Raw genomic sequence first — 14,450 nt, 5'->3', positions numbered from 1 at the left:
CTCAAAAATTACCACATGCGAAATCTATTAGCGTCCCTTTTCCTTCCTTTTAAATTTCCGAATGTCATGTTAGGAATCATTCAAGAACATAAAAAAATCACTTTACATCATTTTTATTCTAATAAACTTCATACTAATATTATGAATGCGAATGTTTAGATGGATGGATGGATGGATGGTTGGATGTTTGTTAGAGTTTGTAGCCTAAACGGCTGAACGGATTTCGATGAAATTTGGTATAAATGTAAATTGTAGTCTAGAAGAACTCATACTCATTTTGGTTTTTAAATTTCACGCGAACGGAATCGTAGACCAAAGCTAGTTTATCATACTAACCATATTTATTTCAACTAATGGTTTTCACTTACAGTGTTGACTGAGAAATATCTAGTGTCGGTGTAGAAGTGTTGAGCCGCATTAATATATATTGCCAGTATTACACAAGCCGTGCACTCCGCTCAAGTGCACTTAAAATAATCGCCTTAACCATTTCTGTTAAGAGCTTCTTATGTCGAGTCTCTTGATTGTTCCTTGACTTTTGATGATGGCTGAATAACACTTAATAATAACATTTAATACCTAAGATAATCGAATATCTGTTTTATACAAACTTACTCTTAAAATCTTACATTAGATTAAATCTTACTAATATTATAAATGCGAAAGTTTAGATAGGTGGATGGATAGATTTTGGATAGAGTTTGTACCGTAACCGTCTAAACGGATCTCCATGAAATTTAGTATAGTACTTCATCCGCATAAAATTATGAAAATTTTATTTTATTGTTTACATGTGTCAAATTATCAATAGCTAATGTCAAAATGACATGACATGACAAATCTTAGCAATCTTCCTTTCTTGATGTTAGCAGCAACTTATGGTCTCTTTCCCACAGTAGGGTTTTATCCAAAATATTTACGTCCTAAGTTTGATGGCGTGAAAATGTATAGCCTAAAGCGTGACGTAAGTATACGGCTTTTTATAAAAAAATTATTCAAAAATATGCTGTGATTGCTGACATCTTAGGCAACAAAGAAGTGTGTGTTTACGTTTTATTATAATAGTATAGATTTAGAACATAGTCTGGAAGAACACATAGGCTACTTACTTTCTTTTCCCACGAGGATGGAGTAAGTGTAACATAAAGGGCAAATCAATTTAATTATTTATGTTTTGTGCTTATCGCCACAGACTTATCGCATTTTTATTTGTCATATACGAGTATTATTTAAAATTTCCAAAAAAAATCTTCATCCATTGTAATGTATATTGTAAGATTGAATGAACCCTTCGTACTTTTATGTAAAGGAACGTCCCCGTAACAATCTCAAATGAACCAGAATAAAACTGATTTATATCCAATTTAAGGGAAACATCCTTTCAATTTTTTTCTTTTTAATACACTAGCTTTCGTCCGAAACACCGTTGGCGTGGAATTAAAAACGAAAGTGAGTAACCTATGTGTTCTAGACTATCCTTTACATCTATACCAAATTTCGTCGAAATCCGTTCAGCCGTTTAGGCTACAAACTCTAAAAAACATCCATCCATCCATCTAAACTTTCACATTTAAAATGTTAGTATGAAGTGTGATTATATCTGTAAAAGTATACCTGTGTTGTAATCATAGGATTTAAAAATAAGGGTATATATATTTTTCCAAGCTAATATAATTCCTGCATACATCCTAAGCTAATAACAATACGACGCCGCAATCTGAAGCACTTGAAAGTTACTTTGTGGCGAGGTGGTCGACTTTAATCTCGCGGTTGCTGCGTTCCAGAGATATCCCGCCACTGGAAACAGTATGGTCTTGTTTTCATCTTATTAATGGAAAGTTATTTTTTATAAAAAAAAATACAGAAGTACTTATTTTTCAATTATCATTAACTTATATGAAGTTGTTAGTACATTTTCATGAAATGAAACATAAATGTGTTACTAATTGTTTTAGTGTCATCACAAGTAATATAGAGATAATAACGACACAAAAACTTAAACGGGTGTATGATATATCCGCTTTGAATTTGAGCATTAAACTTATGTTCGCAATAAAAGTGTACTCTACAGTAATATGAGCATTCCGTAGACGTTTTCACAGCATTCAAAACTGTTGGATGTGATTTTTTTTCAGTAAATTTTTCAAGTAGGTTATGATTTAAATGTAAAAAGACCTTTTAAAAGGTAGACTTTCTCAAGGACTCCCACAGTTAATAGTATGTTAACAATTCTGAGTGTGGCCGTTACAGATGTTGAATCTGTGTCTCCGTGATGAAGTTGTTAGAGTGCATTCTCATGATATTAGAAAAGTTCACTTAAGTTAGCAAGATGTAATTGTTGTATGGTGTTCCAGGATGCTGGGCGGCGTGGGCGGTCGGCACGCGTCGGTGCGGCGGCGCGGCAGCTCGCCGGGCGTGCGGCGGCCCATCGGCGCCGACTCCCCGCCCGCCTCGCCGCGCCCGCCGCGCCGCCGTCGCGCCGCGCTCGCCGCCACCGACCACAAGACCTGCGCCCTCATACACACACGGCTCAAGCTGGGTGACATCATGTAAGTGTCCAACCGATGATGCACTACTTTTTATATGCCGAAGAACCATAGATAGCACTGTAAATTACTGTTTAAAAAATCTTTCTAGTCTTCATCTCTTATAATGATCTAGTTGTGAAGTTTATTCCTCTAGATAATTAACAATTATTTTATTACTTTACTTGAATTATGCTGTTGCTCGCGACTCCCACGCGTGAAATTAAACAATCATAAAAAATAGCCTATATTACTCACAGGTAAACTACTTTTCGGACGGTAAAGGATTTTTAAAATCGGCCCAGTGGTTTTTACGTGAATCGAATACATACAAAAATCAAAAAAAAAAACAAATCTTTCCTCTTTATAATATTAGTTAAGATGAACTAGAGATTCATTAGTTTTAGGTTAAACTAAATTTCAAAGGAGTAAAACTCAAGTTACATAGTTAGTTAGCAAATTTCAAGAATTTATCCAACGAAAAACACTAACGAAAGGTTAAACGTAGCTGGGAAACAGGCCGTAACTGCTCTAGTTAACGCCTACACTGTTTTGGCGCTACTTTGTTTTAGTCTACTAAACTTGCAGCTTGCTAACTAAGAAAATTACGATAAGATAAATAATTGCGGCTTGTTGCAAATTTTTATTTACCGGTTGAAGTTATATAACAGCGCCCTCTATGGTACATCTTATCGACTTGCAAATACGAAAATTCAACTCAAACGCCATCTATGAACAAATCCTGAATAACACGCAACTCTACGAATTTCAAAGAGCCTTAGGCTGCCCTCTGGAGGAAATAAGTGTCACTGTTTGTATTCAGGCTAGCACTTCAGCGCCACTAACAATATAGCAGGAGAAGAATACACTATACAATAGCGCCCTCTATTATTCTCGTAGCGTTAATTCAGAAACCACCTTAATCTACATAGCCAGTAGACACAAACCTTTTGTTGTTTTGATATTAACGTATTAAAACTAACAGGTGGCGCTAGTAGTATGGTTAGGGTGCGAAATATGAAACAATATTAAACGACAATTTGTATTTATGTGGTGTTAATTGTAAATTATTCTTACTTAAAGAAATTTTAAAACTTTAACAATAAGTTTAATTTTAAAATTAAAATTCAAGCAAATATTTTTAAAGGAACGTATCTCAAAAAAAAAAAACTTAAAAACTTAGGACGTACAAATTTTAATGTTTAGTTAAAAATTAAGTAAATACTTTGTAACATTTTTACTTCCTCGTATTGTAGTATATTTTTTCTATTAAAACGTTTTGTCAGCTTTTCACGTCTGTCCAATGTAAATGGAGCGGGCTTCGTCGCTCCACGTGGCCAGATGCCATTATTGATTTCCGGCGGCAGAGCGGGACAAAGCAATACCACAATTTGTTGCACTATTTTCTTTCTCACTCCGTCGCCAATATATGACCTATTTTTATGCCGCTTTCCCTATATTAATACAGCAGTGTAATTAGGTGGAAAGTTCAGTTGTCGTATAAACTTAACGGACATTTATATTTGTAGTTACGCTGTAAAGTACCTTATTATAATTTAATGTTTTAAAATATTAAAACAATTTACATATGAATTCACGAAATTATTTTAAAATCTTATCATTGAATAAACACTTGTTATTTAGTATAATGAGCTAAATATTAATTTAAGTTGTACTAATTCTATGCCTGAATAGCCAAAAAATCTCTTAAAATGACTCTAACAAACTAAAATTCTAACACGTACTCTATTGGTGTAGCATTCATTTGTTAAATCCCTTCCATATTCCGATCAAAAATTCATTATTGAAACTAACAATTGTAACAACAACCAACCACAAAATCTTTATGGTTGTTGTTGGACGCAATCGTCCAATTTATCAATATAAATTTAAAAATTTGGAGAGCATTTTCCTTTACTTGATCGAAATGACCACTAGAATAATTCGCTAGTATTTATTTTCGTCGCACATGTGAAGTAAATTTTATTTCGTAAAAAACATACACAAACTCTGTATAATTGCTACATTTGGCTTAACAAATAAATACGCCGGATCAACAACCTCACTAATTGGCTGAAGGTAATTTTGATTTATTTTCAACGCGGCTGCATTTGTTTCACGTATTTACTGAAACTGTAAAATAAATCATCACAATATTCAAAGCTTAACTTTAATTGGATATATGTTATTTATAAAACAAAATAAAATAGATGTTTCGTTGTTTTTTATTTGAAATTGTTACGATATCTTGTTTTTAACTTTTTTTGAGCAAAAATTTTGCAACTAAATCTGAAGTGGATATAACATGAAATATTAAGGGATTTCTAAGGAGAAATTCATGCGAAATCCTTAACGAATAAATCTTCGTTTTAGAAATAAGTAATTCTAGCAGAAGTAGTTGTCTCCCAGAAAAAATAATTCTTCAAATTCTCCGAAAATCTGTTTTTTTTTTATTTCGTTTCGGTTTGTATATATCAGAAACCGGAGTATATAAAAGTGTCGGAGTCGTTAATTATTGTTTTTAAAATTAATAATAACTCAACAGCAAAAAATCCTATCCATTATCAAAGAAAATCTAAAACCGCTAAGATACCTGAAAACCGAAGCTATAATTGTGAATGTAGAGACAATGGCGTTCTCGTTTGTAGGCCATCAACGGTTTGCTTTGTGCACCGCTGTTGGCACGGAATTTGAAATAATGCTTCGAACTATGCGCCCGGTCCATGGCGGGCTTTCGGACCGCGCTATTACCATGCGTTGAAAGATATATTTTTGGTTAAATGTAAGATAATTTACAGACAAATTTGAAATTAGTAGTTGAGCCTACTTTCTTCTTAACGTTAGAAAAATGAATTAAAGTGAAATGAAAAAAAAAACTGGAAAATAGAATCAGGATAAAAATATTCACGACACATCGATTTATTTATCTCTTAAATATGAAAATAATGATGAATTTTCCTAATTGATTTAGATAAAAAAACGGAAAACATCTATCTTAAGGATATTCAGCGAAAAATGCATTCTAGCGCTTAAGGCGTTAAAAGGGTCCTTAAGTGCAAACATAGGTAGTTCCCATTTGTAGGTGCGGGGTCAATTGCATGGCAGCCGGGTGCAGGCGGCGCGGCGGCGCACGGCCGTCGACCTCGGTCACTGGGTCGTCGCCGCAACCCCGCCGCCGCTGCAGCGCCGGTCTCCCGATTATACATACACTTGAACTTTGTAATTGGGAAGGTGTGGAAGTACCTTTACAATTAAATTCGAGCTGTCGTTTTCATCAATATTTCATATTTGTTACGCTTTATTTTCTAACATCAATGATCGAGTTGCAAAGGTATTTATATGATGCAGTGTATTTAGCAACGATGAACGAATGACTCGTTAGTTTTCTTGTCCGCAAAGATGCAATAAATTAAAATGTTCTTACCACTTTTGTAATTCTTGCTCATCCTAAAAATCTTTCGCCGCAGTTTCAACACTCTAGTATCACTCAGGTCGCCTTGTCTTAGGAAGTAGTGTAGTCATTCCAATAAGTTAATCCTTTGCCTGAGCGTAATAAAATAATTTCCAAAAATCGTTTACAATTTCAATCAATCAACGTTTCAACTGACATCTGTGATATCCAAGCGGTACTAAATGGAAGTTAAAATTTTTAATATCTTTTACAAACATGCAGACCGGAGACTTTTTAATCATACCTACAGAGGCCTCGCCGGTCGCATTCCGTTCTCTACTTGAGTTTTACAGAGCTCTTCATTTTGTATGCATCTACAACTAGTACTACTCAACTTTTCTCTACGAAATTTACAAGGTGCACGAGAAATACTATTAAAATATTTTTTACAAGCGAACAAGTTTTTAATGTTTTGTGGTTTAACATAGTCATCTTGAGTAAATGCGAATATATGCGTTACATTTTTTGCAATCAGACCATCGAATTATAGGTACAAATAACGAATTTAATTAACTTTGAGTTTAAGTAATACGATCATTTTAATAAAAGTGAAAATAATTTGTTTTTAATAAATTACTTGTAGAGTTGTGTTTTAATTGTAATATAATAAACACTTGTAAAACTGGCATAAAGGCATTGAATATAGTTCATAGTACATTTAGGGCATATTCAGAACATAAGTACTGTTCCCTATTTACATCTCGCCGGGTGAGTGGCGGGCTCGCTAACATGCATGAGCTTTCAGCTCGACCTCTTTTTACGCGGAAGCTTACTTAGAAAGCTCGTACTTTGTCTGGAGATAAATAATGAAACGAGTCTCGATTTTAAATTACGAATGAACTATCTTTTTTAATTTTTGTGTTTGAATACCGTACAAATGAGTTATAAACTTTCAAGATCTTATTAACTTCTACAAGTTTAAGTTTAAGAGATTAACTTTATATTTACAAGAAGTACACAAGTTTTATAGTAGAATGATATTGTAAGATTATGTAATATACTTTTAATATATTGTCATGATTTAAATCGTCTTTTTTCGCGTCCTAAACCTTTCTATAAGGTCGTGATACTTCTCCGGTCAAGTTGCACTATAAACTAGTATAGAGTAGAGTTATAAGGAATATTTACCTAATTCAGGCAAAAGTACATTATTTTACTGCAATCTAATGAAAGTCTATGTTGTTTATTTTAATCGTATATAAAAGCTTATACGAAACACTGCAGTCTAGTTAGCGCTTTCTGAAGTTCTAGCTTCCAGCTTTTTCTGCATATAGACTTATACGAGAGCACTTCACTCGCTACTTCTAGTTTTTTAATTCCAGGTGACGGGAGTTTGATGATCTTCTAAATTAATTCTATTTCATTTGATATGTAAATATTAATTATGTATACAATCCACCTACTTAACATACTCTCGTACATTTTAATATAATGCAGTTGTAATATTAATGAAACACCCACGTAGCTTCCAGTTCATTAGAGCACTGCTACGACTCGTAGTTGCGTAGACGTTCGTAGCGTATCTGACATCGAATCTTGTTTACTACCTGTATATCATTAACATTAATTACTTCACGTTGAAGGTTATTGTTTGCTAATGAATGTATAGGTTGTTTTTTATTGAACTAATTTTAAGAGTTACTTTAATCGCTTAGTATTACCAAACAACATTACGTTTTCGATACAACGCCATCTAGTAACAGAAGTTTGTTACAACTAAGATTACATGAAATTTAGTAACCCTTCTTTTGGTTAATAACTTTACGTTTTTAACCAAAAGAATTTAGAATCTTCTTTTTAAAAAGCGTAAACAAAACATACTGACGAATTGAGTACCTCCTCCTTTTGGGAAGTCGGGCAAAATTATAACAAGCTAGTTAAAATCAAATTATGAGACTTACACTAAGGGACATCTAAAGTGACTATTAAATGGCTCTGAGTTAGTTGACTTAGTCATAGTTCATGAGAGTTCATTCCGTTATCTTTAAACTCACTGATCTCATTCTTATTGTAAGTGATAGAAGCAATGCTAGACTGAACGGCGCTGGATATTGTGGTGTGATGACCTGTTCAAATCTGCTAAGTTCATTGAATGCGTGGCTTAAGATGGTATGGAGCAATAAATCTTCGATGTTTTGAAGCGAAACTTTCTTCCTCAGGAATATTACTTTAAAAAGTTACTTTTAATCTAAAAGTAATTTTATTATGTATTGTGGTTTATACAGCGGTAACGTGATTTAATAAGAATAAAATAGGCAACGTATGCAATTATGATTCTGATAAAACTGTAATAGGCCGTTGAGCTCTAAAAATTCTCAACAAAAGTATAGATTTGTACAATGATTTGTCAAGTTTAAAATACAGAAGCAGATTTTTTTTAGATTAGAGGTATGACGTCACAATATGGCGCGGAAACTGGCACGTTCTTATTTTGAACGCATTGTGTTAGCGTAATTATTCAATTTTTATTGAATTAATTGCGATTACAATTTATTCATAAACTACATTAAATTGCTATATTTAAGGAGATGTTACAATATTTTTATGTTATAAAATATTTGGTATATAATTGAAACATTTTTCTTATTCATATTTCGTGGCGATTAACAGAACTTTTAAAAATGTATCACATTTACAATTTCACATGAAACGTATTTAAGCGACAGAAGAAAAAACGTTGAAACATGTGGTGCAAAGACCCTTGTAAATAAACAAAATTCAGTCACACTGAATCACATAATCACTTAAACTAGCCATAGCCAAACACGTACGGCAAAGGAATTCCGTAGAACTGTTGTAACAAATACTATCGGTGAGCGTGTACTGCGAATTCAACTGTAACTACTTCTCAGGCTCAAGTGCATGATGACATTTTTTGTTTTTTGCACTTTAGTGCAGAGAAGAGTGAAGTCGACAATCGATAGGTAGCGTATGTTGTGTCGTGTGGGCGGTGTGGTGCTGCACGCGGCTGCAGCTGGCTGGCGGCGGGCGGCGAGCGGCGCGCTGCGTGAGCGAGCGGGCGCGGTGCGGCGTGCGGCCGGTGCGGCGTGCGGCGTGCGGCGTGCGCGCGCACCGGCGGCAGGCGGGCGCGGGCGGTGCGCGGGCCAGTGGCGTGCAGCGCGCGCCGCGGACGCCCGCACCGCAGTGTCGAGCAGGAGCCCGCCATGCCCGGCCCGCGCCTCTCACGCGCCGCCTGACAGCATGGCCCTCCCGACCGCCACCACCGCACGCAGCCACGCTCTGACGACGGTACGCATCGCTCCTCGAGCTCGTTTCCTTACAGGACGGTGACGCCGTGCACCGTTCCCGAACAGTGACAGTGTTTCCGCCGCCGGTGAGGTTCGGGCGCAGAGGTTTCGTCTCGATTCGATCGTCCGCAGACCCGAAAGGAGTAGGCTCGAGCGGTCGTCGCGTGACCCGCTAGATGGCGCCGCGCGTCGCTCCTGCGGCTAGCTCTCTCCGCCCGCACCCCTCGGCCGCCGTTGCCTTTTGTTTCACGCCGTTTTTGTACGTGTATATAAAATAATAATTGGCCAGCGACGGTGGTGACTAGGGCCGCGCGGCGCCGAGCCGTCGCTGACGTCAGCGAAGTCCGGGCTCGCGGCTAGCGCTCCCGGCATCCCCGACCTTCTGCCGCCGCCGTCTGCGCCTAGACCGACACACGGCACTGACACGTCGGGCTCCTCGGCCCCACGATCTCGCGACCGATGCGCCACATCGTGCTCCTCAGCTTCAGACCGGTCGCGCCAACCACATCGCGTAAACCTCTTTAACGTGACATTTTATAATTGTTAATAAAAAGTCAACTAAACGCAAGATCACATATGATTTGCGAAATATTTACACAACTCGGGGGAAATGTGTAGGTTTCATTCATGTAACCTACGAGAATCGACGATTGATCTCCCCTTAGCAACAACGGTCCGCGGCGGCGGGCAACCGTGATAAATTAAACTTTACTCTATGTTCGGTGTTTCGATTAATGAAATGGGTAGAATTGAAGCGATACTTTATCTCGGATTCATTTAGTAAAGGGAGTGCGCTGGTGAGCGACGCGCCGCGCCCATGCCCCTAAGTCTGGTGAGTGCTACATTCTAAGGCTTCGTTCAACGGCTCATTTTCGTGTGAAACTAGTTTAGTTTCGATTTTTTTACATTCTCAAATTTTATACGATTAATAGCATATAAGGTATGTTACACGCACTATAAGTAAGCAACACAGGTTACTAAAATCTTGTAAAATTAATTTTGTAAAATTGAATTGACACAAAACACAGAGACTATTATCTTAATATTATTTATACAATATTTAAAGCAGATAAGAAACAAATGTTTGAGTTAAACATGTCATTAATTCGTCCAATTAGATAATAAGAATATATGATATCTAATCCTCATTTCATTTCAAATATTCTGGACTTCAATCGTCTCATTATTTTAAATTTAAATAGTGGAAGTGTTTAGTTCGTGTTTCAGTTGAATTGATTTTTTTACTATTGGTATGTAACAATTTAAGCATGTAATACCTTAGTTATTATGGATTATTACTTTTTAATACGACTACATTATAACAGTTACTTATTTAGAAGCTTTATTGTACTGTAAATGATTGGAAAACATTCCATATTTCCATTTCATTTTTTTCATATTCAATCGTGTTTCATTATACACATTTAGAAACGTTCTTATTTAAAACTGTTTGTTGTATTGCTAATCATTTTATTCCAAAAGGCAAAAGCAAAAACAATTCTTTAAAAAAAGGTAAGTAATCAAAAACACTCTTATGATATAAATTGTCTATAATTATATCCTACTAGCTTCCGCCCGCGACTCCGTCCGCGTGGAATTAAAAAAAAAAAAAGTGAATAGCCTATGTTTTCTTCCAGATTACTTCTACATCCATATCAAATTTCGTCGAAATCCATTCAGTAGTTAAGGCTACAAACTCTAACAAACATCCATCCATCCATCCTTCTAAACATTCGCATTTATAATATTAGTATGATTCTACGAGTATTTGCTTCCATTGGTGTTATTACAAATGTATGTATAACATACTGGCTTTCGCTCGACACTGTCCGCCTTGAATAAAAAAGAAAGACACATGGGCTTAATATGTTCTTCTATACTATACTCTATATTTATTATAAATTACATCCAGATCCGTTCTGTACTTTAGGTTAAAAACTGTATCAAATATCCATCTATATAACCTTTTCGCATCTTACTAATATTAGTGTGAATTTAGATGGATGGATGTTTGTTGGAGTTTGTAGCCTAAACTGCTTAAATGATCTCAATAAAATTTGGCATAGATGTATAACATAGCCTGGAAGAACATATAGGCTACTAGCTTTTTCTATAATTTCACTCGACGGAGTCATAATCGAAAGCTAGTTAATATTATTAGTAAGATTTGCTATAGAATGAATACCCTCAAATAATTCGGTATCATAAAAATCATAGTAGGAATTGTTACCCCTCTTTGGAATTAGGACAAGATGCAACCTTTGAAATTGGGTCAGTTAAGCACGGCATTGTCTGTAAGTTAAGAAACGGCTTTTAGACATATTCAGGATTTCTTTACACCTTAATACTTCGCATATCCAAAAAAAAAATACCATAGACAACTCTATTTCTCGTTCAGCCGTTTGGTTCATTGAAAACCGACGGTAAAGTTGACTACGACGAACTAGTCAAATAAGAATATCGGGCCAAAAGAGTAGCTGCTATCGCGCATAGTTTTGTCAGAAAATACGTAAAATCCACCTTACCTATCTAATGCCCAGAATAGATAATTTGTCGGTCTATAAATTTGTAGGTCTATATTTTTATGTTTGCTGCCATCACTCCTCGTAAACCGTAGGTTAACGATGTTGAAAAAAACAAATCATATTTGATCACTGTAAGGGGAATATTTTTTTTAACTACTTATAACCAATGGTCTTCCACGACGAGAACAACGAAATGTTAGGTTAGCAATATCTACTCAAATAACAATTTAAGTAAAGCCACGTACTTAGTTCTAGAGTTGAACGCAGAGAACTCTAAACAATGTTTTAATGTTACCTATATTCTAAGATTATTTAAAGTTTGTCTGCGACGAACTAGCTTCCCATTATCCATCCCTTATCTATCTCGTTAGAGACGAAACAAACAAACCGAATTGTTCTTCTAATTAGTCTTTATCGATGCACATTCCATAACAACCAAGTCAGTGAACTGCAAATAGTATGTTCACTAATATTTTTAGTCTACTATTTATTTGTTAAACTTTGTAAATAATAGAGTAAAACCATAACCATCGAACTTTCATAAAAGTCAATATAAATAATTTACGATAAAAATATCACTTAAGTAACGTATTAGTAATTGTCAGTGTTATCTTCCACAGGGTTTTTTAAATTCCTTATTTATTTTTAAATTCCTTAGTAAGTAAGCTATGCGCTATTCCAGGCAGTAACCTATCTCTGTGCCAAATTTCACCAAGACCCAGTCCAAATAGTCGTTTTGAAGTTCTGCTAACAATATCCATCCATCTAAACTTTCGCATTTATAATATTAGCATGATCAACTAAGAAAATGATTGGTTTAATAAATACCTCTGACGCATATTTAAACAGATGTCAATAAACTTACGAACGCGTCCAAATGACGTGGTAATGGTGTGAAATCCTGAGCGCAGGATGCAGGCAATAAATCTCAATTGACGGATCTTCGCCGTAAACTTTCGACACAATTGAGTTTATTACGTTTAATATCAGTTTCATGGTTGCACATACGTGACACATACACGAACACCAGTCATGAAGGATTGCCAGGGAAATGTGCCAAATTAATTTTGTAACCACCCTGATTGCTTACTATAAAATAGGTTAGAAAAACTTAGCACAAATTTGTTTATAATCAACAAATGAAATACATAATTCAAACATTCAAATTTTGGTAGTGATTTAAAATATGTAATTCGTAACAAAATTCATGTTACTTTTTATATTCCAACACTTCAAAGCAATTTTTATAAAATTAACATCAGACTTTAATATAGGTAGAATTATCTATAACGCCATAGATCATCTGGTTAAAGTACATTTTTGACATTATCTACAATCTACATTACCTCTTCGTTTTATTCTTCTCGTATTTTCTACACTTTTCATACAAAACTCTTAAGACAAGTCTCGCACTGCAAGCAACTGCAGTGTTGGGAGAAACGATGATGGCAAATTCACTATTAGTGAGTTTATCTGATGAAACATTAGACATTACTAGCATCAACTTTAAAATAATAGTCCCCTGTTTTGTCTTAGAATGTATATCCATTTAGGTTGAAATAAATTTGCTGCTGATTGAAATTCCAACAATAACTCTCGATTGTTAGCTATGACATGGTTGCATCTTTCATCCAGTTATCTTCATATCTTTTTAAAAGTTGATTCAAATTTAAATATTCAAAAGATTCGAATTGCATTATTGTAATCTCGTGTGTAACAGGCCTTGTGGAATATAGGGCGTACGCGTTCACCATGAGCGTGCCATTGAACACGATTTAATTCGCCTTTTATTGGCTTCACGTGCCGTTTAGCGGATTTAAAAAAAATATAACTTATTTCAATAGAGCAGGATACATCCACCGATACATTTTATTACTTTGTATGTTGCATTTTAAAAAAAGATATTGTATTTGATATGTGCATGCAATGGTGTTACAAGTGACATTTACGATGTAAGCACGCTCACCTTTGACTAAATTATCGCACGACTAAACAGTCGCGCTTTGATTCCTATGAGCTGATATGGTGGTGCGCATATTACTTGATTTTAGTTGTGCAACTTAACAGTTGAATGGGAAACAATTAACAATCGCACAACATATTGTACTAATTGTACTATAGTTTAGTCAAATTTTTTGTTCGCTCTAATAGCTCTTTATCTATTTTGGCATATGATTAACACCAAGAAATATCTAACAGAAAGCTACAATTGCACAGACATGATGTGATCCGCAGCTAACATTCATATAAATAACAATTATAGTATGTAGAATTATTTCATCTATTGAAAGTTACGCAATTTCAATGCACAAGCGAAAGTTGTTTTGACAAAATTAAGATCAACCTCCTTAGTGGTTACTACCTGGTTAGGTTTCATTTACAAAGTATGAAAATATCATATTTTAAAAGTATTAATATTGTTAAATACAAAATGTACTGTGAATATTATGACCTATTTAATGTGTATCTGTACTTCACTGGATTAAGTATAATGATTTGAAATCTCTGCTCCGGTTTCCACGAATAGCGAATTTTTAGTTGCATCACCACTGACATAATTTTATTCCCTATAGAGTCGCCTGGAATGAATATCTTGTTATATTTTAAATAAACAAAAACTGTACGATATGAAATTATGTATTATATTTACATTTATACTTGTTTGTAACGATTTCTATACCTCCTTATTGATTGATAAATT

The 14,450-nt window shown here is 35.1% G+C and overlaps 1 protein-coding gene across 1 annotated transcript in view; it reads left to right on the top strand.

The window, feature by feature from the left end:
- Positions 1-2,478: 2,478 nt before the first annotated feature.
- Positions 2,479-14,450, top strand: part of LOC106108105 (voltage-dependent calcium channel type A subunit alpha-1) — a 62,208-nt gene continuing 50,236 nt past the window's right edge. The window contains exon 1 of the mRNA XM_013289190.1: positions 2,479-2,549. Coding sequence (XP_013144644.1) covers positions 2,548-2,549 — 2 coding nt within the window. The 5' untranslated portion in view covers positions 2,479-2,547. The remainder of the gene's footprint in view (positions 2,550-14,450) is intronic.

This window comes from Papilio polytes, unplaced genomic scaffold, assembly GCF_000836215.1.
Source record: "Papilio polytes unplaced genomic scaffold, Ppol_1.0 DF821845.1, whole genome shotgun sequence".
NCBI lineage: Eukaryota > Metazoa > Arthropoda > Insecta > Lepidoptera > Papilionidae > Papilio > Papilio polytes.
Note: the sequence above shows the minus strand (reverse complement) of the source record. Positions and strands in the feature narration are given on the sequence as shown.